This window comes from Bufo gargarizans, chromosome 5 (assembly GCF_014858855.1).
Source record: "Bufo gargarizans isolate SCDJY-AF-19 chromosome 5, ASM1485885v1, whole genome shotgun sequence".
Taxonomy (NCBI): Eukaryota; Metazoa; Chordata; class Amphibia; order Anura; family Bufonidae; genus Bufo; species Bufo gargarizans.
This window is the reverse complement of record NC_058084.1, coordinates 468,400,975-468,428,365: the sequence shown is the minus strand read 5'-3', so window position 1 is coordinate 468,428,365 and position 27,391 is coordinate 468,400,975. Positions and strand designations below refer to the sequence as shown.

Sequence of the window (27,391 nt, the reverse complement as noted above, 5' to 3'; positions counted from 1 at the left end):
TCTAATAGGAAATAACGTAACAGCTTGACAGAGAGCTGACTGACGACGTCGATGTCCAATCACGGCGCACGCCTCGGAGTGACAGGACGCGCAGACCGAGGGACCGTGAGGAGTCCGGCATAGTCGCTGGCCAATGACATCGCAGAAGGCCCAGTGATTGACAGGTCGGAGCAGAGGGATATGTAAATCTACCTGGGAGATAAGGCGAGAGACGTAGAAGCCAGGGCGAAGCATCTGTCACCCCGGGCTGAGGTAATTATTAACGAGCCAGTAAGAACCGTGGCGCGGACCCCAGCGGCCAATCAGATTGCAGCTGTTATGATTCCCACTTAGATGTGAGGATGAAAGCAGCCATCTGATTGGCTTACACGAGGAGCGTCTCTCCTTTGTCCCAGTGGTCACTCTGCTCATCAGCGCCACCATTTGGTTTGAGTAATTAGTGATGTTCTTCGCCTTAAACCCAGATGGTAACTGGAAAATAAGTATAGGTTTATGGGAGGCTGTAATGGTGGGGGTTGGGGACCATTCTCTTTCTCACATTTAAAGGGATTCTCCTCTTTTGCCACATCCTGTTTCCATGCTGCAGCGAAGCATCTGGTCTCCTTTGTCCCAGTGGTCACTCTGCTCATCAGCGCCACCATTTGGTTTGAGTAATTAGTGATGTTCTTCACCTTAAACCCAGATGGTAACTGGAAAATATATATACTGTAATGGTGGGGGTTGGGGACCATTCTCTTTCTCACATTTAAAGGGATTCTCCTCTTTTGCCACATCCTGTTTCCATGCTGCAGCGAAGCATCTGGTCTCCTTTGGTAGAAAGCGTGAACCCAGGTCATGCAGACAATGCAGACCGCGGATCCATGAAAATACGGATAGCGGGCGCGTGCATTGACGCATTTACCGGAATGTACAGGACGGATGACATCTATGTGCTGTCCACATGGAAATTAACGGGTCTGCGAGCAATCTGCTAACGCGGACCCAAAATACAGTCGTGTCCATAAGTCCTACTCTGCATGGGGTTTTATTTTATTTTTTTAACCCTCTATATTCAGCCAATGGGACCGTAGGGCGGGGGTCAGCGACCGCCAGCTGTCGTGAAACTACAACTCCCAGAGTGCGCACTTTTCAGAACTGCTGTATAAGTGAATGGCGCATGCTGGGAGTTGTAGTTGGGCAGCACCTGGAGTTTCACACGGTGGTCTCTCCCACATCGGAGGACGGCAGCTTGTGAGGAGTTTCCGGTCGTACGAGGTTTTTCTTCTCCTTCGTGGCTCCGATCAGAATGTGAATGTGCTCATTTACCATAAGATAAATCCGCCATTCAGGTGGAAATCAGAGGCGAGGGGGGCAGAAGTGGAGGCGCGGCGCTAGTATTTATGTGTAAATGTGCAGTACATTCCTGCAGACGTCTGGTACCCTCCCGGGGGTCTCTCAGGTGGTCAGGTTCTATACCAAATTAAAGGGGTTGTATACACAGGATAGGGGGATCATTAGCTGATTGCTGGGACCCCCACCACTCCCCAGAACAGGGGCCACCTTTCCAATGAAGCGGCAGGTCAAGTATGGGACTGGCAGAGATAGAGGAATGGAGCAGGGGGCTCCTGTTCTCAGAATTGTGGGGGTCCCAGTGGTCGGACCCCCCCCCCCAGGGATCAGTTATCTATCCCCTATCCTGTGGGTAGAGGGTAACTTGCAAATATGGCACAACCCCTTTAAAGGTGTGCCCCCTTCTCCCCGTCGCTCCATTCCAGTCCCCACATGTCAACCTCTGCACGGACGGAGGCCGCGAATGACTAATCTCTGCGGTGACTTGTCTCCACACCGCTCCTGGGTTGCTTACAGACGTGTCACTGCTGTGGCCAGTTATTGGCTGCAGCGCACGTGACCCCATCCGTGCAGGAGCGGTCAGACGTCCAGGAAAGTATGGAGGCCTCAACAGGGAGTGCTGGGGGGATTTAATGCCCAAGCCCCTCATACTGGTTATACTTACCCTGCTCCCCGACACCTGCGTCGCTCCTGATGCCAGGGAGCAGGGTAAGTATAACCAGTATGAGGGGCCCAGGCATTATAAGGGTTGGATAACCCCTTTAAGGCTACTTTCACACTTGCGTTTTTCTTTTCCGGCGCTGAGTTCCGTCACAGGGGCTCTATACCGGAAAAGAACTCATCAGTTTTATCCCCATGCATTCTGAATGGAGAGTAATCCGTTCAGTTTGCATCAGGATGTCTTCAGTTCAGTCGTTTTGACTGATCAGGCAAAAGAGAAAACCGCAGCATGCTACGGTTTTCTCTCCGGCGAAAAAAAACTGAAGACATGCCTGAACGCCGGATCCAGCATTTTTTCCCATAGGAATGTATTAGCGCCGGATCCGGCATTCAAAATACGTTCCTTCCGGTCTGCGCATGCGCAGACCTTTAAAAATGAGAAAAGAAAAAAAACTGATCCGTTTTGCCTGATGACACCGAAAAAACGGATCCGGTATTGCAATGCATTTTTCTGACTGATCAGGATCCTGATCAGTCTGAAAAATGCCTGATCAGTCTGAAAAAATGACATCCGTTTGCATACAGTTTGCCTGATCAGGCAACGGAACTGCCTGCCGGAATCAAACAACGCAAGTGTGAAAAGTACCCCAACATAACCATTATATATATATATATATATATATATATATATATATATATAGTGCCAACACATTCTTACAATCTATGAGAAGATAGGTGACCCAATAGGAGTGAGGACCTGATCACAAGAGCTTACAATCTATAAGGAGATGGGGGTGACACAGGAGCTTACAATCTATGAGGAAATGGAGGAGACACAAAAGCTTACAATCTAGGAGTAGAGAGGTGACCCAAGAGGAGTGTGCTGTACTATGGAGGGGGATGGGTGAAGGTGATGCAAGGGCCCATGCACACGAACTGGCCTTGCCCACGCTGCGGACTGCAAATTGCATTGGCGCTGACAGTGTGCCTGCCATCTGCATTCACTTGAATGGGGTCCGCAATCCCCCTCTGACAGTCCGCAGTCTGATGCACTACTGTTTTGCGGCTCAGAGGCACGGACAGAGAACCTGATCCATGCCTCTGTTCCGCACCGCACCATATCTCCCAGATTGAGGACCCATTCAAGTAAACCGGTCTGCATCCACGATACGGTGCGCACACGGCCAGTGCCCGTATATTACGGACCCGCTACGGGCACAGCCATGTGCATGAGCCCTAAGAAAGTGAGAAGTGCATGTAAAGTGGTGATGGGTCACGGAAGGAGAGGACTCCGGGAGGGACGGAGGGTGGAAAGGTCCGGAGGTAACCGCCGCAGCAATGAAGCCAGAAGCAGAGCGCAGCGCTACAATGCTGCACAGCACCTCAGGTGTGACCAGGGCTGTACGTGGCTCGTGCTGCTTCCCCGTCAGCCTCTCTAACAGGATGGGGGTCTGACGGCCTCTAGATTTATAGGGAAGCACGAGCTCAGATCCGGGGTTAATTAGCTCGTTAATCAGATGATCAATTAAATTTAACACATGAAGGGAAATGCTGTGCAGAGGTAATGGCACGTGGCTGGAGGCCTGGATGGAACATAAGGCCTTAGGCCTCGTTCACACTAGAGATACGGATTGTGTCTGTTCAGGAAAAAACTGACGGTTTTGCACCAAGTTTGATCAGTTTTTTTTCTGTGATTGTGTTCAGTGTTTGAGTTTTTTTCTCTCTGGATTGTATGTTTCACGCAAACATCAGTGAAAAACGCATTGAATCCGGATGGTTTTCCGTTTTTTCATGCAGCCCCATTCACTTCTGTGGAGCCAGCGCTGTGTGAAGAACGCACAACTTAGAACATGCTGCGATTTCTTATAAACACCGAGGTGCAAAGACCCAGGTCAGGGATTCAGTCCGGATCCTGTGCGTCCTGGACGGAAAACTCACTCGTGTGAATGGGGCCTTATTCACTCAGTGTTTTGCCTCCACAGAGATCAGGTGAAGATGTCCTCCTCCTCCTCTGTGTTTGTGACCTGGTCACTGATCAGAGACTGTGCCGCGTCCTCATCGCGCCTTCGCATTGAGCCACTGAAAACAAGCTCACGGCGCATGCACAAAATTTTGACCTGGAATCGGAGATTACACGTAAACAAAGGCTATCAATCAAAGGCCTCATGCACACGACCGTTGTGTGCATCCGTGGCCGTTGTGCCGTTTTCCGTTTTTTTTTCACGGACCCATTGACTTTCAATGGGTCCGTGGAAAAATCGGAAAATGCACCGTTTGGCAGCCGCATCCATGATCCGTGTTTCCTGGCCGTGAAAAAAATATGACCTGTCCTATTTTTTTCACGGCCAACGGTTCACGGACCCATTCAAGTCAATGGGTCCGTGAAAAATCACGGATGCACACAAGATTGTCATCCGTGTCCGTGATCCGTGTCCGTTTTTTCCTATCATTTCAATGGCAAACTTGACTTAGATTTTTTTTTTCATTTTTCATGTCCGTGGATCCTCCAAATAAAGAAGGAAGACCCACGGACGAAAAAACGGTCACGGATCATGGACCTACGGACCCCGTTTTTGCGGACCTAGAAAAAAAACGGTCGTGTGCATGAGGCCAAATGCTGAGGGACGGGAAAGGGGGGGGGGCAGCGAGCTTGACTTCAAATGAGAAAGCCGCCACCCCCTTAACTTCAAGTCCGTAATTCACATACCGCCTGCCGGATGATAAAAGTATTTTTTGGGGGATTATGAGCACCACGGCTCATGCACACCACTGTTGGGTGTTTTGCAGATACCGGCTGCGCGCATTCCACATTTTTGCGGAAGGGCCGGTCCCTAATAGAACAGTCCTGTCCTTGTCCGTTATGCGACAATAATAGACCATTCTATTTTTTGCGTGACAGAAATATGGATATATGGAAACGGAATGCACACTGAGTAAGGGCTCTTTCACACTTGCGTTGTCCGGATCCGGCGTGTACTCCACTTGCCGGAATTACACGCCGGATCCGGAAAAACGCAAGTGAACTGAAAGCATTTGAAGACGGATCCGTCTTCAAAATGCGTTCAGTGTTACTATGGCACCCAGGACGCTATTAAAGTCCTGGTTGCCATAGTAGTAGTGGGGAGCGGTATACTTACCGTCCGTGCGGCTCCCGGGGCGCTCCAGAATTACGTCAGAGCGCCCCATGCGCATGGATGACGTGCCATGCGATCACGTCATCCATGCGCGTGGGGCGCCCTGACGTCACTCTGGAGCGCCCCGGGAGCCGCACGGACGGTAAGTATACTGCTCCTCCGCTCCTCACTACACTTTACCATGGCTGCCAGGACTTTAGCGTCCCGGCAGCCATGGTAACCATTCAGAAAAAGCTAAACGTCGGATCCGGTAATGCGCCGAAATGACGTTTAGCTTAAGGCCGGATCCGGATTAATGCCTTTCAATGGGCATTAATTCCGGATCCGGCCTTGCGGCAAGTCTTCAGGATTTTTGGCCGGAGCAAAAAGCGCAGCATGCTGCGGTATTTTCTCCGGCCAAAAAAACGTTCCGTTCCGGAACTGAAGACATCCTGATGCATCCTGGACGGATTTCACTCCATTCAGAATGCATTAGGATAAAACTGATCAGGATTCTTCCGGCATAGAGCCCCGACGACGGAACTCTATGCCGGAAGACAAGAACGCAGGTGTGAAAGAGCCCTAACTTCCATTTTTTTGGGGGGACTTGTTCTCTTTTTTTTGCAGACACAAGATGCAGACAGTCATTTCCATATATATATATTTTTTTTGCGGCTCCATTGAATTTAACGGACACGGAAAAAGGAGTAGCTTGCTGCATTATTGCATACATTGGTATTTACTATGGGAGCCTATGGGGACATATGTCTGTATAAGGGCCTCATGCACACGACCGTTGTTCGGGTCCGCATCCGAGCCGCAGTTTTTGCGGCTCAGGTGCGGATCCATTCACCTCAATGGGGCCGCAAAAGATGCGGACAGCACTCTGTGTGCTGTCAGCACCGTTGCTCCATTCCGTGGCCCAACAAAAAAAATATAGCATGTCCTATTCTTGTCCGTTTGTGGACAAGAATAGTCATTTCTACAATGCGCCCGTTCCGTTCCCCAAATTGCGGAAGGCACACGGACGGCTTCCGTTTTTTGTGGATCTTCGGTTTGCAGACCGCAAAAAACGGAACGGTCGTGTGCATGAGGCCTGAGGTAGTGGTCAGTGAATAGAGACCCTCTCATGTACGGATTTTCCTAAAATATTAGCACAGATATTTGCCCTCAGAAAGTCTCTTGTTGCCCTTTTGATCACTGGTGACAGGCGTCACTACTGATCAGTATCACTGCTTGTTGTCACCCAGACGCTGCACAGACCTAATACTTCTCACAGCTGAGGGTTTGTTACAGTTGTTTCCAGTCTAGAGAATCCTCCCTGAGCTAAACACATCAGTAGCAGAAATCTCAATGCTGTGCTAATAGTTTGTCACAATGTATCAGCCTGGAGTCCAGCATGTCACCAGCGAGCGAGCCTGCTTGCTGATGGTTTCCATGTATCCGCTTGCAGCTGCCAGTACTTGACCCAGACAGAAAACTAAAACAAGAAGTTTAAAGGAATGTATGAAAGCAGAAGATGGCAATCCATGGTCACTTGTAAAAACTTGCTGGGCTGGATCCAAACAAGGGGTTCTGCTTCAGGTGGGGCCGCCCCCGGAGCACGTGCCCCTGACTCATGGATGGAACCCCAAAGAAATGGAAAGGGAATACACAGCGGTCCCTGGCTCCACCACTGTCTTCAATGCACTTCAGTCCCCGCATGTGAACTTCTGACATAGATGGAGACAGGTGCGCTGCTGTAGCCAATAACTGTCCTCATGCGGAGCGTCACTTCTAGGTCACGTACCGCTTGGGGACACATCACCGGCTGCAACGCCGCATGTGTCCCAACGTGGACCCATGGAGCTAGAACCAGGAGCAGGTAAACATGCTTCCCTCTACAGGTCCCGCTGGGTGTGGGTGTGCTGGCACTGTCAGCGGGTGGGGGGTATGAGTTGGACCCCCACTTAGGATGGTTACCAGTATTAAATTTATGGAATATCGCTTTAAGTTTAGGGCTACAGCGACTTTGACCCTGAGAGGTTGTCTCATCTTAGACATTGGTGGCTTATCTGTGGGCTATGCAGCCACATATGTTCGGCCACCCTCCATTCATTTCTCTGGGACTGAGGAAAATAGCCAAGCCCTGGCTCTGCTATGTCCGGCAGTCCCTAGAAGTGAATGCGGTGGCCCCGCTGGTGCGCTCCGCACTTTCCGTTCATTTCTATGACTTCCAAAAAATAGCTGCGCGCCCTCCCATAGAAATGAATAGAGAGCACGCTGCGCATGCACTGTGCACTCTCCTTCACTTCCGGGGGCCCGTTCTGGAGATAGGTGGGACCCGCAACTATCTTAGATTAGTGGCCTGTCCTAGTGATAGGTCATCAAAAGTCTGAGATGACACAACCCCTTTAAGACCACTATGCCATAGTGAATGTGGCCGCGCTGTGATACGCAAGGTAGTGTGACCGTCGGCACACGACGAGATTTGTCACGCGACAAAAAGGGTACAGCTACACTGAGACACCCATTTTTGGTAAAGCTCGTCAGTGGTGTCCGACTGCGACACGACAGTTGCACAAAAATTCAACTTGGATGGATTTTTGCACAACTGTCGCGTCGCAGCATGTGACGCGTTGCAGTGCGACACCATTGACTACCATTACAGAAAATGCGGCGACAGCTGTCAGTGCAGTTGTTTCTTAACCAGCTCCACGTCCGGAGGTCCCGGCACACTGGCTGCCTGTTAATGACTGGGGGTGGTCACTCCGCCCTCCTGCACAGCGGCAGTTGCAGCACCTGAGAGCCGTTAGTCGCCCGGCTGCCGGTAATTGAAGCTGATTATATTGGTGAGACGCCTCACTCAGTCTGTAACCTCCAGATGTAGTCGTCAGGTCCTGTGCGGAGAAAGATGTCACGGACGCTTCCGCTCCAGGTAACGCAGACACTTCAGCTTTCCATACTGTGGAGCTGGTCATGTACGCCGCCTGCAGTTTTTCAGATCTGTTGTGGCTTTGACTGAACAGTCATTTGATGGATGCCATACGGCACCATTCTTCCAGTCAGATGTGACGGCATGTACATCAGGAGCTTCCAACTCCAATGTGAACTGTGAGGGATATGTCCGGGTGAAAATGGGGACATGTCCGGGTTCAGCTCTGGACCCAGACAACCCCTTTAAGAAGCTGGCTTACTTAGATATATATATATTGGGCAGCACGGTGGCTCAGTGGTTATTAGCACTGGTGCCTTGCAGCACTGGGGTCCTAGGTTCGAATCCAACCAAGGGCAACTCTGCATAGAGTTTGTATGTTCTCCCCGTGTTTGCGTGGGTTTCCTCCGGTTTCCTCCCACACGCCAAAGACATACTGATAGGGACCTTAGATTGTGAGCCCCATTGGGGACAGTTGGATGCTGATGTCTGTAAAGCGCTGCAGAATATAGTAGCGCTATATAAGTACATACCATAAATATATCTACGGTATATATACTGTATATACACATACAAGATGCTTTAGACTAAGAAGACTAACTGTCCGCATTTAATATTTTGTTAGAATCAGCAATTATTGTGATACACGGTATGTTTTCAAGGATGAGCAGGAAGCCGTCTGTAACCGCCGGTGATGTCCACGATTCGCGTTGAGCAAAGTGAGCTCCAGATGCTAAATCAAAGTCGTTTTGTTCAAAACTTCGGAATAATACCGTACGGAGACAGAACGTATGGGCTCCGATGAGCCGAAGTCGCTCGTGACTTGTTGAATAACTTCAGTAGTGATTTTTAAAGTGGAAGACGGTATTATTATTCCGAAGTTTTGAACGAAGTGATAAAGCATCTGGAGAAGACTCCTTACTAGTGATGAGCGAACTTCTGTTTTAAGTTCGGCGTCTAAAGTTCGGCTTCCGGTTAGCGGAGAATCCCGATCTGGATCCGGATATGGATTCCGACTTCCGTTGTGGTCCGTGGTAGCGGAATCAATAATCGGCCATTATTGATTCCGCTACCACGGACCACAACGGAAGTCGGAATCCATATCCGGATCCAGATCGGGATTCTCCGCTAACCGGAAGCCGAACTTTAGACGCCGAACTTAAAACAGAAGTTCGCTCATCACTACTCCTTACTTCTAGTAAGATGGGAGCTTCTCGTTATTTCCACAGATGTAAGAAAACACCTATCTAAGCAATGTATTCAGACTGTGCTTCAGACGACTCTTGAGCGGCCACTGCTATAATGACTTGTCTCCTTGTACAAGAAAATAAGCAACGCCCTGACTCCGACAAAACTACTCCCCGAGCGGTAAAGCGCCTGAGTAATGAAGCAGCGATCTGCTAGGCGTAAAGTTAGAAAATGTATGTCGTATTCCAGCTGCCCGCAGATCGTCCTCCGCAGGCCTTGGCACTTTATAATTGTGTATACAATACAAGGTGGGTGCGATGTGCTGCAGGATCCTGCATTCATTGCTTACCTCTGATATTCTGGGTTCAGTTAACACTACGGGTGCCGTATTCCCGCTGTCGCTCACCTCGGGCAGATTTTCTGCACATTATTTCAGCGTGTCCAGATATTACCTTCCCCTGACGTGCAAGCCCAAAGTCACCGTGTTTGGCCTCTAAGGGCAGGTTCACACATGGCCTCATTTTATGCAAAGGACAAATCTGCCACAAATTTCTCCGGCCTTGCATGCGGATACTGATGAAGATTTGCCGCGGAATTGCTGCGAATTTCGCCATTTGTATTCAGCAGCAGTCCTGCTCTGGCCGTGGCGTGTTGGCCTGTGTGATCTCCTTGCCTTCAGGAGAGGCTTTGACTCGGGCATCGCCCTCATGGGAGCAAGGCGACCCAATTGTGTCATTTCTTAAGGACACTGCTATCTCCTGGTTCTCTTCCTATCTCTGGCCGCTCCTTTAGTGTATCATTTGCTGGCTCTTCTTCCTCTCGATGTCGGCGTTCCTCAGGGCTCAGTACTAGGTCCTCTACTCTTCTCCCTCTATACAGCCCCCATCGGACAGACCATCAGTAGAATTGGCTCTCGATACCATGTCTATGCTGACGACACCCAACTATACACTTCATCCCCTGACATCACCCCTGCTTTACTCCGAAACACCAGTAACTGTCTGGCAGCTGTCTCTGACATCATGTCCTGTATCTAAAACTGAACTTCTTGTATTTCCCCCATCTACTAACTCGCCTAAACTTGATACTTCAATTTCGGTCTGCAGCACTATCATAACTCCTGTGCAACATGCCCACTGTCTTGGGGCCACATTTGACTCTGATCTTTCCTTTGTTCCCCATATTCAATGACTTACACATTCTTGTCGTCTGCACCTCAAGAATATCGGAAGAATCCGCCCTTTTATTACGGTGGAAACTGCAAAAACTCTTGTTGTTGCCTTGATTCATTCTCGTCTTGACTACTGCAACGCATTACTAATCGGTCTCCCTCTCACTAAACTCTCCCCCCTTCAGTCTGTCCTAAATGCTGCAGCCAGGCTCATCTATCCATCCATCCAACCGCTACCCTGATGCTACTAGTCTGTGCCAGTCACTTCACTGGTTGCCCATCCACCACAGAATACAGTTCACACTCCATACATCTGCACCTCCATACATCTCCTCCCTCATCTCCATCTACCACCCTACTCGTGCTCTCCACAGTGCTGCACCTCCATACATCTCCTCCCTCATCTCCATCTACCACCCTACTCCTGCTCTCCACAGTGCTGCACCTCCATACATCTCCTCCCTCATCTCCATCTACCCCCCTACTCCTGCTCTCCACAGTGCTGCACCTCCATACATCTCCTCCCTCATCTCCATCTACCACCCTACTCCTGCTCTCCACAGTGCTGCACCTCCATACATCTCCTCCCTCATCTCCATCTACCCCCCTACTCCTGCTCTCCACAGTGCTGCACCTCCATACATCTCCCTCATCTCCATCTACCACCCTACTTGTGGTCTCTACAGTGCTTCACCTCCATACATCTCCTCCCTCATCTCCATCTACCACCCTACTCCTGCTCTCCACAGTGCTGCACCTCCATACATCTCCATCTACCACCCTACTCCTGCTCTCCACAGTGCTGCACCTCCATACATCTCCTCCCTCATCTCCATCTACCACCCTACTCCTGCTCTCCACAGTGCTGCACCTCCATACATCTCCTCCCTCATCTCCATCTACCACCCTACTCCTGCTCTCCACAGTGCTGCACCTCCATACATCTCCTCCCTCATCTCCATCTACCACCCTACTCCTGCTCTCCACAGTGCTGCACCTCCATACATCTCCTCCCTCATCTTCATCTACCACCCTACTCCTGCTCTCCACAGTGCTGCACCTCCATACATCTCCCTCATCTCCATCTACCACCCTACTCCTGCTCTCCACAGTGCTGCACCTCCATACATCTCCCTCATCTCCATCTACCACCCTACTCCTGCTCTCCACAGTGCTGCACCTCCATACATCTCCTCCCTCATCTTCATCTACCACCCTACTCCTGCTCTCCACAGTGCTGCACCTCCATACATCTCCCTCATCTCCATCTACCACCCTACTCCTGCTCTCCACAGTGCTGCACCTCCATACATCTCCCTCATCTCCATCTACCACCCTACTCCTGCTCTCCACAGTGCTGCACCTCCATACATCTCCTCCCTCATCTTCATCTACCACCCTACTCCTGCTCTCCACAGTGCTGCACCTCCATACATCTCCCTCATCTCCATCTACCACCCTACTCCTGCTCTCCACAGTGCTGCACCTCCATACATCTCCCTCATCTCCATCTACCACCCTACTCGTGGTCTCCACAGTGCTTCACCTCCATACATCTCCTCCCTCATCTCCATCTACCACCCTACTCCTGCTCTCCACAGTGCTGCACCTCCATACATCTCCATCTACCACCCTACTCCTGCTCTCCACAGTGCTGTACCTCCATACATCTCCATCTACCACCCTACTCCTGCTCTCCACAGTGCTGCACCTCCATACATCTCCTCCCTCATCTCCATCTACCACCCTACTCCTGCTCTCCACAGTGCTGCACCTCCATACATCTCCTCCCTCATCTCCATCTACCACCCTACTCCTGCTCTCCACAGTGCTGCACCTCCATACATCTCCCTCATCTCCATCTACCACCCTACTCGTGGTCTCCACAGTGCTTCACCTCCATACATCTCCTCCCTCATCTCCATCTACCACCCTACTCCTGCTCTCCACAGTGCTGCACCTCCATACATCTCCATCTACCACCCTACTCCTGCTCTCCACAGTGCTGTACCTCCATACATCTCCATCTACCACCCTACTCCTGCTCTCCACAGTGCTGCACCTCCATACATCTCCTCCCTCATCTCCATCTACCACCCTACTCCTGCTCTCCACAGTGCTGCACCTCCATACATCTCCTCCCTCATCTCCATCTACCACCCTACTCCTGCTCTCCACAGTGCTGCACCTCCATACATCTCCATCTACCACCCTACTCCTGCTCTCCACAGTGCTGTACCTCCATACATCTCCATCTACCACCCTACTCCTGCTCTCCACAGTGCTGCACCTCCATACATCTTCTCCCTCATCTCCATCTACCACCCTACTCCTGCTCTCCGTTCTGTTAGCGACCTAAGATTAATAACCTCCATAATTCGTACCTCTCACTCCCGTTTTCAAGACTTTTCTTGAGCTGCACCTACTCTCTGGAATTCTCTGCCCCTCGGAATACTAGGTCAATCCACAACTTCTCCACCTTTAAACGTGCCTTAGAAACACATCTTTTCAGGCAGGCTCATCAAGCTACCTAAAATGACTTTTCCCCGACTAAACCTCTCCTACACCAACTCCTCTGGCCTGAACTCGATCCTCTAGTACAGGGATGGCCAACCTGAGGCTCTCCAGCTGTTGCAAAACTACAACTCCCATCATGCCTGGACAGTCTACAGCTATCAGCCTACAGTAGGGCATGGTGGAAGTTGTAGTTTTACAACAGCTGGAGAGCTGCAGATTGGCCATGCCTGCTCTAGTAGTCCCAAACCCGAAGCAGATCTGCCGGCACCACTCCGGTCAGTCCAATAATGGCTCGAATCCTACTTATCACAATCAACTACCTTATGTGTCACCACCAACTCCTCATAGATTGTAAGCTCTTGCGAGCAGGGCCCTGACTCCTAGTGTTTCAGTTGCATATTAGCCAGTTACTTTTGTTTTGTACATGAACCCTATGAATTTGTAAAGCGCTGCGAAATATGGTGGTGCTATAGAAATACATTTTATTATTATTTCTGGCCACCTTCCAAAGAGTCTTTGAGGAACCAGGCTGCACTTCTGCTCTTCTCCACAAGGTGTCTTCTCTGTCAAACAGTACACGGTCAAAAATTTCACATTTTGCTGTCCAGACCTGTGTAGAACAACGTGGCCCTGCTCGTGGCGTTTTCTGAAGGTTTAGTGGAGCATATAACAGGTGATATGTCAGGGTGTACCTTTCCCCTGCACTCAACCATGTAAAAGGCTTATCCATTTTTTTAAAGTACTGCTTATCTCTTGTGTCACCCACCGATGTAGCATGGACGCTCCGACAGTCCTCCCCATCTTTATTTACCAGTACTAGCATGTGATTTCTACAGCCAGTCAGTGGTCACATGCCATACTGCTGGCATCATGGCTCCCATCGCTGAGCAGTGATAGCAGTAGTACAGCACGCGACCGCGGAGGCCACTGATTCGGTGTGTGGTCACTTGCCGGATACCTGTAGACAAAGACCAAGGCAGTGTTTGGGGGAAGGAGGTTGTAGTTTTTTATTTTCTATTTTATAGCATTTACTGCTCTTTTTAATTGTGATTTTGAGAAGTCTCTTACTGCTGGAGGGGCAATCTGTTTCCAGGACAAATGGTCTTATTTACTGGCTGGAGGTCTTCCTGTTTCCAATATTGTCTTCTAAGACAAAATAGTGCCATTCAGGTTCCAGTCCTGTCACTCCTGTCTGGAATTCTGACTGATCTTTCATACGGTTTCTCAGAAAAGGCAATGGCCTTTCCAAAACATCGTTCTGACGACGGCGCCGTACCCCTCATTCCTGGTCATGAACCTCCCAAGGGTCTACCCAATGGAGTCAATGTCTGAATTAGGGCTGCAGTAAATAAGAAAAACCTTCTTAAAATAACGTATTGCTTTATAAAAACAATATTTTTATTTCTTACAGTGGTACAGCAAATAATTGTACACACATAAGGCTTCTCTCACAGCTGCAATATACAGAAGAACAGCCAGAATGTACCGTATCGGGTATAGCTGGATACTGCCGGCTGCTGCAGCGATTGACTGTAATGGGGTCCGGCCTTGTTACAGCATTCAAGCTGGGTTTTGTAAGGACAAAAAAAAAGCTTTGGCCGATACGCAGCATGTATGCCGAAACATGGCCAGGTGGCCTTGGACCACATTATAGTCAATGAGAGCATATAGCTGGTTGTATCCGGCTATACCCAATACGTCATACTCCTGCAGGCTGTTCTTCTGCCAGAATGTGTATCTAAGGTTATGTTGTGAACTCCGTCAGTCTGTTCGGGTGGAGGAACAGACTGCCAGAGTTCATTGGCTGCCATGATGTCCCCATTCCTCAGTGCCTCCATGCCATCCACCATGTCCCCCACTCCCCCAGATCAGCCCCTCCATGCCAAATCACAGGTGCCCCCATTAACCCCTCCCCCCCACGCCAATAACTTTATACATGCCAAATCACAGGTCCCCCTATTAACCCCTATCCCCCCCCCACCATGCCAATAACTTTTTACATGCCATTGCCAAATCACAGGTCCCCAAATTAACCCCTCCCCCCCCCCCCACGCCAATAACTTTATACATGCCATTGCCAAATCACAGGTTCCCCCATTAACCCCCCCTCCCCCGGCCAATAACTGTCACGGCCTATGGTTTGTTGTGTGACACTTTCCTGCATTTGGTTGTCCGGGGCAACGTGTGGTCTTTAGTGCGTGTGGTGGCAGTGTCCCAGCCCTATGGCTGATCCCCAGGACATGATTGTCACACATGCCGTTGCCCGCGGCAACAGGTGTAGTGTGTGTTTTATGTGTGTATTCCCCTTTGAGTGGCCGTCTTCCCTTACCTTGTGTTTGAAGGGTTAATTCCCTTCTGTGTCTGTGAACACTGGGTATGTTTGTTGGGTGTGGCTACTTGGGCCTATAAAGCCTCACTGTTAGCTCCAGTCTGTGGGTTACTTCAGCCATGCTTAGCTGGAGCAGCCTCCTGTTATTTCACCTGCCAGTGGGGGCCACCCTTGTGGTCATAAGTTTATGTCAAGTTTATGTGTGATGTCTATTTGATGTTTTCCTTGTTTTTCTATGCACCTTTGGATCTGGGTCTCTGTGTGTGGATGCGTTGGGATCTTCAGCTTGCCACCACAGGGATCCAGTCAGCAAGGCTGTGGCAGGTAGGTGGAACTGGTTCAGTTCACCTGCCATATCCATAGATCTGTTTGTGTTTCCCCTTTTCCCTGCAGCTTGGCCAGTGAGACCCCTGTTCCTCCGTGTCCAGAAGGAACAGGCCGTCTTACCTTGACTCCTAGTTCAGGGATCGGTCGGAGGGTGAGTTAGGGATCCGAGGTTCCTGAGCATGGGTCCTCCTACCTTAAAGGTCGGCCCATGCAGCTAGGAGTTAGGGTCAGATTAGGGATGCGATTAGGAGGTGACCTGCTCCCTAATTCTGTCGTCCTGGTCGAGCAGGGGTTAACATCATCTGGCATCGCACGGCTGAGGATTTTCCCCGTCCTCAGCCGTGACAGTATGACCACAAAGGCTCCTCACTTGGCCTTCCCTCGAAAGAGGGGGCAGCATGTACCGCCATCTGCGTTATAGGGGTATCACCGGTTACGGCGCGGTGAGTGGCATTCCCCGCCATTCCTTTCTCACCGTGTCCGTGTTGGTGCCTTCTTGTTTGTCATTCCCCTCCCCCCCTCCCTTTGTTTTTTGTGCCTCACCAACCTTCCCCTTTTGCTGTTGGGAGGGGCTTTGAGCGGTGGGAGTATCCGGCCTTCGGAAGAGGGCGCAGCATGTGGCGCCTCTCGTTTTCTGGCACGCATGCTTATCCTCCGGAGGGAGGGTGAAAGGGGAACCCTAGTACAGTGCAGTTCTCTGTAGCAGTGGCTGCAGTGTGGATGAACTTGCACTTGTGGTTGGGTCTCCCCTCGTCCACGTCTCAGTGGTTCTCTGACTTGTGTCGGTGTGGCTGGCTGCAGTCCTTGTGAGACTGGCTTTGGTGTATGCTAGTAAAGGATGCAGGCTGGCAACGATCTGGTGGGAACTGTGTCCTGAGTGTGGACGCAGTGTCAGTGCGGTCTCTCCTGGCTGTTTGTTGGCTGGCGCCCTGGTTCCTGTGTGTTGCTCCAGGGGCTGGCAACAGTCCAGGGAGACTTGCTTTGCGCTGACACTGATTCTATTTCTTTTCCCTTCCCCCTTCCATGTTTGGGGTCCCAAACTTGTTTTCCCTTTTGTGTGGGTGAGGGGGCTTTGAGGGGTGAGAGTGTCACGGCCTATGGTTTGTTGTGTGACACTTTCCTGCATTTGGTTGTCCGGGGCAACGTGTGGTCTTTAGTGCGTGTGGTGGCAGTGTCCCAGCCCTAGGGCTGATCCCCAGAACATGATTGTCACACATGCCGTTGCCCGCGGCAACAGGTGTAGTGTGTGTTTTATGTGTGTATTCCCCTTTGAGTGGCCGTCTTCCCTTACCTTGTGTTTGAAGGGTTAATTCCCTTCTGTGTCTGTGAACACTGGGTGTGTTTGTTGGGTGTGGCTACTTGGGCCTATAAAGCCTCACTGTTAGCTCCAGTCTGTGGGTTACTTCAGCCATGCTTAGCTGGAGCAGCCTCCTGTTATTTCACCTGCCAGTGGGGGCCACCCTTGTGGTCATAAGTTTATGTCAAGTTTATGTGTGATGTCTATTTGATGTTTTCCTTGTTTTTTTGTGCAGCTATGGATCTGGGTCTCTGTGTGTGGATGCGTTGGCATCTTCAGCTTGCCACCACAGGGATCCAGTCAGCAAGGCTGTGGCAGGTAGGTGGAACTGGTTCAGTTCACCTGCCATATCCATAGATCTGTTTGTGTTTCCCCTTTTCCCTGCAGCTTGGCCAGTGAGACCCCTGTTCCTCCGTGTCCAGAAGGAACAGGCCGTCTTACCTTGACTCCTAGTTCAGGGATCGGTCGGAGGGTGAGTTAGGGATCCGAGGTTCCTGAGCATGGGTCCTCCTACCTTAAAGGTCGGCCCATGCAGCTAGGAGTTAGGGTCAGATTAGGGATGCGATTAGGAAGTGACCTGCTCCCTAATTCTATCGTCCTGGCAGAGCAGGGGTTAACATCATCTGGCATCGCACGGCTGAGGATTTTCCCCGTCCTCAGCCGTGACAATAACTTTATACATGCTATTGCCAAATCACAGGTGCCCCCACTAACCTGCAAACTGCATTGAGGATTTTCTTTGCCTCGATTTCATCAATTAAATCGATCAATTGTTTGAGCCTTGTTGGAGCAAAAACCCCAATGCCGGATGAGCGGTGTACTCCGAATTAGAAGTTATGGATATCCCTAGATAAAAACCAACACAGGCATAGAGCTGTGTTTCATTAGTTTCTACTTTATTAAAGGAAAGCAGAGGTTAATAAAGCGATTTTCTGGATCATTTCCAACTGAAGACGTAGTTAAACATTTACGTAATTAACTTATTAAAAACACAATCTTAAATGAGCATATACGCCTAGAACGTCTCCTTAATCTTAACTGTGGGTGCTAGCCACATACTAGTACTCCTAGTGCTTGTTAAAATTCCTTTCTAACAAGCGTTGGTGGTGGCAATGAGTGACCTTGAAGTGTCAGTAACTTTCCACAAGAAGCTCACCGTTCATTACACAAAAAATCGCAGTATGAAATACAAACGTGGAGGCTGAGAACACAACATGGAGTCTTAACACTCACAGCCCTAGTCTGAATATATTATTTAGAATCTGGGCAGAGCCTTTTCTTCTGCTGGTGCCGTGATGATAGCAGAATGAACAAGATTACAAATAATACAGGGGATCTACCATTTAATATGAATCAAAGAGGTTTGAGCAGAAGATGGCCTTCAACTCATTATGGATATTTAGTGATTTTGGTCATTGGGTCTCCACTGTGTTCCCGCTGTTTTTCAGCAGTTTGACAACATCTTCAGGGATGTTCTGTACCAAAACTTATTAGTCTATATGTCACGGATGTAATAGGGGCGAACACCAAAAGACAACAAGAAGGAAGGGGAAAGACACTAGGCCTCACCGCTAGGGAAGGAAAAGGGTCACCACCTATAAAACCCTGCTCCTGGCCCTAACTCCTATCCGTTTTGACACCTCTCGATGGCAGAGATGCCCATACACAGGAACCTAGAAAACCTTGGTGACCCTCGGATGCCCTAAAGGTAATGACAGGGCAGAGACAACCTGTTCCTTCCCTGGTAATGGTTTTGGGAGGTGGCAGGTTCCCTTTAATCTGGAATTGCTCCCTGGTGATGTCACCCCTCATTGCTTTAACCCAAAGAGATGCAATCATTCTAGACAGGCCAACTTCTCCAGTGCAACCTCCTTATGTCTTGCCTTTCCTCTGCCTCTGTTCTCCACAATCTGAATTCCGACGGCCTGTTTTTTCTTGAGGGTGATGCCTCCTCAATTGGAGTCTGTGCAGTTCTCTTCAAACTATCAGGAAAAGGCAAATATTCTCTGTGTGACTTGTTTTCCAAAAAGTTTTCACCAGTCGAGAAACTATTCTATTTGGGTCTAAGTTAGCAGCAAAACTCACCTTCCAGGAGTGACGACATCTTTTGGGTGCTAAAAATTCCCTTTTGTCACATTTACGGATCCTTAGAATCTGGGATACCTCAATCATCAGAAACGTAATCCACGTCAAGCATGCCGGACGCCCTTCTTACCCCGATTTCACTGCCTCCCGACTTATCGGCCAGCAGAGAATTGCAGAGCACATGCACTCTTCAGATCCTTTGAGGTCTCCCATTCTAAGTATACGTGAGGACCCAGCACAGATTATTGAACCCAGCCGTATCCTTACCATGACCAAAGTTTCTGGCAAGAATCCTAGAGGGTGATCTTTTTTGTGTCTCCTCTATTATGCTTAGTTCAGACCCTCCAGACGGGCATCCTCAGGTCTTCTTCAGGTATCGCTTATTTCTGATGAACCTTGGACCGAACTCTCCATGTACTTAAGCCTGTATTAGACAGAGCGAATATCGTACCAAATGTCGCTAATGTGAACGAAATTGAACGAGCCGCTCGTGATGTAATAAGCATGAGCGATTAAATGATGAGAGAGGAATCGCCCGTTTCTTGCCAATTGTGATCTTTTATCCAGCTAAAAAATTATCATGTCTCATTCACAGATCTATTGGTATATTATGGAGGCGTCTACTCGCTTACAAATCACATAGAGGCGTCCACCATTCCAACTGAAGCCCACCTTCATGAGCGAGCATTGTTGCATCATCTTTATTTGTAATTTATAGTGATGTCTTTGTAGCAAACGATTAAAGAGCGAAAGTATGAACGAACATTGCTCTATGTAATAAGCACTTTTTTGGTCGCTAACAAGTTGAAACATTTTCAATCTATAATTGTTATCTGCAAGACATCTACTGGTCTAATAAAAGCCTTAGTAATGGACTTATCTCTTACTCAGGGTATCATCTGGATTGGATAGGAAAATATACTATAATACTGCCTCCTATGAAGAAGAATATAACTACTATAATAGTGCCACCTATGTACAAGAATATAACTACTATCATACTGACACCTATGTACAAAAATATACTATAATACTGCTCCTATGTACAAGAATATAACTTCTATAATACTGCTCCTATGTACAAGAATATAAGTACTATAATACTGCTCCTATGTACAAGAATATAACTACTATAATACTGCTCTTATGTACAAGAATATAACTGCTATAATACTGCCTCCTATGTACAAGAATATAACTACTATAATACTGCTCCTATGTACAAGAATATAACTACTATAATACTGCCTTCTATGTACAAGAATATAACTACTATAATACTGCCTCCTATGTACAAGAATATAACTACTATAATACTGCCTCCTATGTACAAGAATATAACTACTATAATACTGCACCTATGTACAAGAATATAACTACTATAATACTGCTCCTATGTACAAGAATATAACTACTATAATACTGCTCCTATGTACAAGAATATAACTACTATAATACTGTCTCCTATGTACAAGAATATAACTACTATAATACTGTCTCCTATGTACAAGAATATAACTACTATAATACTGCTCCTATGTACAAGAATATAACTACTATAATACTGTCTCCTATGTACAAGAATATAACTACTATAATACTGCTCCTATGTACAGGAATATAACTACTATAATACTGCCTCCTATGTACAAGAATATAACTACTATAATACTGCTCCTATGTACAAGAATATAACTACTATAATAGTGCCTCCTATGTACAAGAATATAACTACTATAATACTGCTCCTATGTACAAGAATATAACTACTATAATACTGCTCCTATGTACATGAATATAACTACTATAATACTGCCTCCTATGTACAAGAATATAACTACTATAATACTGTTCCTATATACAAGAATATAACTACTATAATACTGCTCCTATGTACAAGAATATAACTACTATAATACTGCTCCTATGTACAAAAATATAACTACTATAATACTGCCTCCTATGTACAAGAATTTAACAGTTATATTCTTGTGAATAGGGGCATAGTATGGCAGTAATATTCCTGTGCAGTAGAGGGCAGCATTGCTTTTGTACAAAATTCTCATTCTGTAAGTAGTTTCTGCAGTGGGTCGTGTGTTCTGCTTTTTTAGTAGCAGCAACATGGATGAGATTTTAATATGGTCTACAGGTACTTTACTTTTGATATCTGTGGCAGTATAGATATCAAAATGATTTGTAGATGGCGAAGTAGTAGATAGCCCCCCCTTCCTTTCCTGACATTCTTGTGGCTGGCCAGAAAATCATCAATGTCTTATTCCCAAAACCAGAATTCAAGGTCTGTCTAAACAAAACCAGGGAAGCAGAACAACGTCACATAGACAGGAGGTGCCCCTCATAAAACCTGTTGCTGGCATAGACCTGTTGGAGCTGTTTGGGGGGGGGGGGGGGTCAGGCAGAAGGGGTCATGTATAAAATCTCATGCAGATGAATATTTATGATCAAAGAAATACTGGACCTAATCCATAACATGTCCATGTGCTTGTGTTAGACTTAGGCCATTCACCAGCCTCATCTGTGCTAATGTCACCTCAATCAGGGATGAAGTAATTAAGGAACTCCTTAAGTACTGCCTCTAACCCCTCCATGTTTGATATGCACGCGTGCGGAACATTCTGACGGGTTTGATGAGGTTAGTATGAAGTTGCTTTGATGACCACAAGTAAACATTTCTTAGTGGAGAGCTTCTGAGTCTAAACCATTTTTAAGCCGGCCTCATAAAACTGGGTCGTGAAAGTCCATTAGCATACACAGGAGCCTCTCCGTGACACCAGGGGCCGGTGGTGGAGTCTGCAGACCTTCTTAAGGTGTATGTGTCCCTCTAGCAAATTGTCATTTATTTGGAGGACTACTCACTTGATGATCTGGCCGACGTTCCTGCTCCCCCCAGGCGACCGGACTTCTGCTTCCTTGTAACGTATTACGTTTCGTTTCTTTTTTACGTTTTACTTTGAAGCTGTTATTTTTTTGTATGTTATTGTATTTTTTTATACGCTCTGTCCTGTGGATATTAAAACTTCCCCTTCGTCAGAGCCTTCTTGTGTTCTGAACGACTCCACCGCCTTAGAAGAAGCGTTACATATATTTGCGTGTTAACCCTGTGAATGCTAGAGAGAAGTGGGTACTTGTGAGTTACCTAGTGTAAGACTTCTTGTCCACCTGATACGACAAGTGGTGGCAGCTAAGATCCCTTAGATGTGGATGTCAGATAGCTTAAGGGGGAAGATTTCATGTAACCCTGTGGCTCAAAGTAGCAGAGTGGGAAGCTGATGTTAAAATCTGGGTGCCCCTTTAAGCAAGTCATGGTCCTGACAATGTCCTATCCTCCGGATCATCACTATCTGGTATTTCAGCATTCCGACACCGGTAACGCCGGAACTACACAGCTCCATCCATTAATGTAGTGGACGCAGCTGGTTACCATGCACTTCAGTGGAAACAGCAGGAATTCATGGAGCTGTGTGGTTCTGGTGCTGCTGGGTGAGGGGTGTTAAAGCACTGGAAAAGCCCTTTTACGTTTTAGAAGTTCTCTGGCTCCATTCATAGCCCCTTCCCTGGTCTCATGTTCTCTCTGCATTGTCTTTGAAGATGCACCTGACCTTTGATGACGTGGCTGTATATTTCTCAGAGGAAGAATGGAGGAACCTGGGTCAGGACCAACAGGAACTGTACAAAGATGTCATGAAGGAGAACTACGCAAATCTACTGGTCTTGGGTAATGGAGATATCCCTAACGCAGTTCATAAATAGTGTACGGGCCAGTCACCAGGATGATGGTGAATCAGGGTTCTGTATGTCAATGCCCCCGATATACAGCCCGTAAAAGTGCCAGCAAATACTGTATATACCTGTCATCCTTTCCTGAAATCCATGCTGATAGGTCGTCAATATCCGATCAGTCCCACTTCCGGCACCCCCACTGATCTATGCGGTGGCCATGTGACCCATGAATGTGACATGAGCGCCGCAGCCTCTTCGCTGATCGCGTTGGACCTCCTCCGATTTGACCCTGAGGATAGGTCATAAATATTGAACTCCTGTGAAACCCCCTTTAAAGGGATTGGCCCATCTGGGTCATGCCATCAATGTCAGGTGCAGGTCCCACATGCGAGACCCACACCTATTGACCAAAACAGGGCCCCCAAAGTGAAGGAGAGCACACTACATATGCGTGGCCACTGCTATGTGACTGTGACTGCCAAAAAATGGCTGAGCCAGCAGGAACTGCCATAGAGGTGAACGGAGGGTGGCTGCGCATGCGCAGCTGCCCTCTGCTCACTTCGGAGGTCCCATTCTGGAGACAGGAGAGGATCCCTCACCTATATGACACTGATGGCATATCCTTTAACCCTTTCATAATTAGGGTGATGTGGGGTGGGCTGTATGGATCATTCTGTCAGTGTGATAGCCCGATCCTGGCCGCAGCACTTGGCGCAGTGCCCTCACACCCAGCACGTTACAGACTAGGTTTCTAGCGTAGGCATCATGCCATTAGCCCATTTATTTGGTTATTTCTATATCGCCATATTGCATTGAGTTTATATACTACTGCCCCCTCCCATCATACAGGTTGGACCACCAGGCTATGGGCACAGTAGAAGCCGATTATTTCTTTCCCACTTTTTTATTTTATTTATTTATTTTTTTCAGTTGTGACATTATTTCTGATTCCTTGGTGAAGTTGTCCAGTTTTTGATGTCCCCTGCGTTTTGTCTCCGTATTTCAGGACTTGACATTGAACCCCCAGTTCTCTTCGATCAGATTGAGCAGTGGGAGAGGACGGATGTGTCTGTCATTGGAAAACATGAGAAATCAAGGCCCTCGTTACACGCAGGTAGTGTCCACGTGTCCGTATTGTCTTCCAATGATTGTTGGACTGTTACTTTCCTCCTTCCCCCGAGCACCAGCACCCAAAATGTGACGTCACTGGCTGAGGACGGCCAGTGATTGGCTGAGTGCACACATTTCCTGTATCGAGAGCAACTGGGTCCCATAAAGCATTGAAACGGGCATCGATGATGAGGTATTGATTATTTCATGACATTTTTATTTCTTAGATATCAAGAGGCCAAAGTCGAAACCATTGCAGGAGAAGACGGATTCCCTGTCTGTGCAGGCTGCCACCAGTGTGCTATCTAGTAAGTGACTGATGAACGTAACTCTAGGATCAATGCAGCAGGACATAGGATGTTGGGGGGGGGACACACGGCCGACATAGGAGAATCTTGTCTGGTAACATAGTCTGGATAAGAATGGCTGTGGGACAGCAGAAAAGGGATCATCTCATCAGGACCACCCTTGTCCATATGATCTAGGGCAGAGATCAGCAACCTTCGGCACTCCAGCTGCTGTGAAACCACCACACCCAGCATGCAAACATGCTCGGCTGTTCTTCTAACTCCTATAGAACTGAATGGTGCACTCTGGGAGTTGTAGTTTCAGAACACCTGGAGTGCCGGAGGTTGCTGATCCCTGATCTAGGAGGACCTAAGGATGTTATCCACCTCCGTGTCACAGCAGAGAGCTGCAATACCTAACACAACCACTACAGTGTACGGCGCTGTGGCCCCTTCAGTCTGCTGAGATCCAGGAGACATAAATCAACAGGCATTGTAATGGTATAGGAATCGTACAGGGGCAATAACGTCTATATTTTTTAACCCTTTAGATACTGACATTCCCAATGAAAATCAAACCCAGAAAGAAGCAACCAACGACTGCGAGACTCCTGGGCAGAAGAAAGCCTTAAAAGACCGTCAGCCGAAATGTCTCGACTGCAAAGGCATCATGAAATGTTACTGCAACTTGGCAAAGACGAACTGGAAGAAAAGGTTTGTCTGCGTCGACTGCGGAAAAGGTTACAGGCAGGAGAGCCACCTGATGGCGCACCAAAAGTGCCACTACAGAGGGCAACCGTATAAGTGCTCCTTATGTGAGAAAAGCTTCAAGAAGCCCAGCCACCTTAAGAAACACCAGAAAACCCACCAAGTCTTCGAATACAAGTGTTATAAGTGCCAACTGGTGTGCCAGACGGTCAAAGACTTAAAGGAACACAAGCTAGTGCATCAGAAACCAAAGCTCCCAAAGCTGTGCATAAAATGCGGCAAGGAGTTCAGTAGCGCCCAGGATCTGAAGTCCCATCTTCAAGAAGCTCATTCAAGACTCGTAGAATGCACCCTGTGTCACCAGCACTTCCACAACAAGACAGCACTAGTGAACCACCAGCGAGAGCACTTGGGGCATGAGATCTACAAGTGTCAAAAGTGTGAGAAGGTCTACACCAGGCTGACCTATCTTCTCAGACATGCCGAAGTTCATTCCAAGGACAAAGGTGGAGATGGCAACCTCCAGCCCAAGAGTCCTCCGAAGGACCCTGAAGCTGATGAACGCCTCTCTTCAACCACCACCCAGAAGATAAAACCACTTCCTACCCACGATGGGGTCAAATACACTAGTTTTGCAGCTGAAGAAGAAGTGCCCCACTATGTTAATTCTCCAGATCCTGTGATAGCTGTGGACCTTGCGAAGGATCAAGGGCGAACGTTGCAGAGGAAGGAACGTCTTTCGGAAGAGCTTCTTAGAGAATTTGACATTGAGAGACTCTTTAGGTGTAAAGAGTGCAAAAAATATTTCAGGCATCAGAGCACGTTAATAAGGCACCAGCTGTCCCACAGCTTGGCGGTCACGTGTCACGACTGTGGGCAAAAGTTTGGAAAACTGCTGAGACTTTTCCTGCATCGGTGTAAACATGAGAGGAGGAGACCCTACAAGTGCAAGTTCTGTAGGAAAGGTTTCAGCTTCCAGTCCCTGCTCCGTCTGCACCAGCTCACACCTCATTCTTCCCAACCTGGTAAGAGTGAGGACAAATCCTCCAAATTCCTTCAGCTCCCGTCCAAGGAGGCCTCTCCAAACACAAGGAAGTTTACCGCGCCAGCGAGCCCCCTCCTGCATCAGAAAACCCCTGGAATCCAAGCAAATAAGAAGCAATCTGATATGTTTTCACAAGACGTCCAAAATATTTGGATATCTCCGGCTTCTCCAAATGACTTTTTGGGGAAGAGACCACATCAGGAAATGGTGGCCTGCAAGGACTACGTGAAACGCGTTTGTTACAGGTCCTGTGAGTCTAGATACACAATGTAAAGAAGAAATGTAATAAATATTTATGGCGTATGTCCACCACGCTCGTGTGGCCATCGGGTCGTGGGCGGGTTGTGTGTGTTGTTAGACCAGGACCAATGAAAAGAAAGTATTACAGAAGGTCCCACAACCGCATCTTCGCCTCATCCCCATGCATTAGATTTTAGTAAAGGGCACCAGCAAAATCTGAGGAAGCTGTTAAGACAACCTCTGTAGAGGCTTCAGAGCTGAAAGCTCCCAGCATTCCCTCCTTCCTCAGAGCTTGCTGTAGTGATCTGCATTCTGGAGAGTGTCATGTTCACACCAGACAGTAAATTCCCTGATATTGGAGCTCAGGAAAGCTATCAAAGCAGTGTGTAATGTGAACATATGATACGTGCTGAATCGGACATTGGTGGCATATCCTGGTAATGCTTTACGGTGGCTTTATACTTGTTCCTTCCTGATAGTTACCTGCTCGTCACTCGAGGTAAAGAGATGCATTTACATGCAGCCATCACTCCACTCTATGGGGATGAGTGATGCCTACTTCTATTGCTCATCCTCATACAGATCCCTGTTCACACAGCGCAGTCTGCTGCCCAGAAACAACGATTGAGGCATCTGCATGAAAGATCATTTCACCTGAAGAACGAGCATTTGCTTGCTCATCAGGTGATTTGCGGCCGTTACATGGGATGGAGTCTTGGTACTGACATTCATTCCTGATAAACCCGCCATCAGATGTACATATTTGCCCCGAATCTCGTGAGTGATCTGCTCATTAGGTAAAAGCAGTGCATGGAAATCTGTCCTCCAAGACCTTGATTCTGCATATTTTGGGGTCGATTTTCTAAACAGAATGCACCAAAAACAGAGTGGGGGGGGGGGGGGGGAATCAATCGCATGCGGTATTATGAGGCAAGTTTGTTGGAGACAGTGTTGCCGTTATTTGCGACAAATATCTAAAAATGTTAGATGATGATGAACAACTTGCACCTTTGCAAAGTGCCAGAGATGTTGCTTAATTTTTATATCATCTGCTACTGGAATGAGATTGTGAAAAAAATGAGATTTTAAAGGTCATGGACACCTTTAACACGTAAATTATTATTTTTACCGTATGTTAGTAGTTACCGGTGGCTACTAACATTTGTGCTTATTTTCAATCTGCAATATGTGTGTCCCTCCCGGTGATACGTGCTGGATCTGTGTGTCCCTCCCGGTGATACGTGCTGGATCTGTGTGTCCCTCCCGGTGATACGTGCTGGATCTGTGTGTCCCTCCCGGTGATACGTGCTGGATCTGTGTGTCTCTCCCGGTG

General features: G+C 48.1%; 1 protein-coding gene across 1 annotated transcript; it reads left to right on the top strand.

Moving 5' to 3' along the window:
• The first annotated feature begins 93 nt into the window (after positions 1 to 93).
• LOC122938480 (zinc finger protein 883-like) lies at positions 94 to 27,391 on the top strand. Its single transcript, XM_044294016.1, has 5 exons — positions 94 to 252; positions 22,537 to 22,663; positions 23,675 to 23,782; positions 24,006 to 24,086; positions 24,617 to 27,391. The coding sequence occupies exons 2-5, from the start codon at positions 22,537 to 22,539 to the stop codon at positions 26,089 to 26,091; spliced, it is 1,791 nt and encodes a 596-aa protein (XP_044149951.1). The 5' UTR covers positions 94 to 252; the 3' UTR covers positions 26,092 to 27,391.

Bases quoted from the DNA above. Each gene is read 5' to 3' on its own strand.
- LOC122938480 (XM_044294016.1), top strand. From the start codon at position 22,537: ATGCACCTGACCTTTGATGACGTGGCTGTATATTTCTCAGAGGAAGAA. The intron at 22,664-23,674 runs GTAATGGAGATA...TCCGTATTTCAG, and splicing joins CGCAAATCTACTGGTCTTGG to GACTTGACATTGAACCCCCA. The intron at 24,087-24,616 runs GTAAGTGACTGA...TTAACCCTTTAG, and splicing joins TGCCACCAGTGTGCTATCTA to ATACTGACATTCCCAATGAA.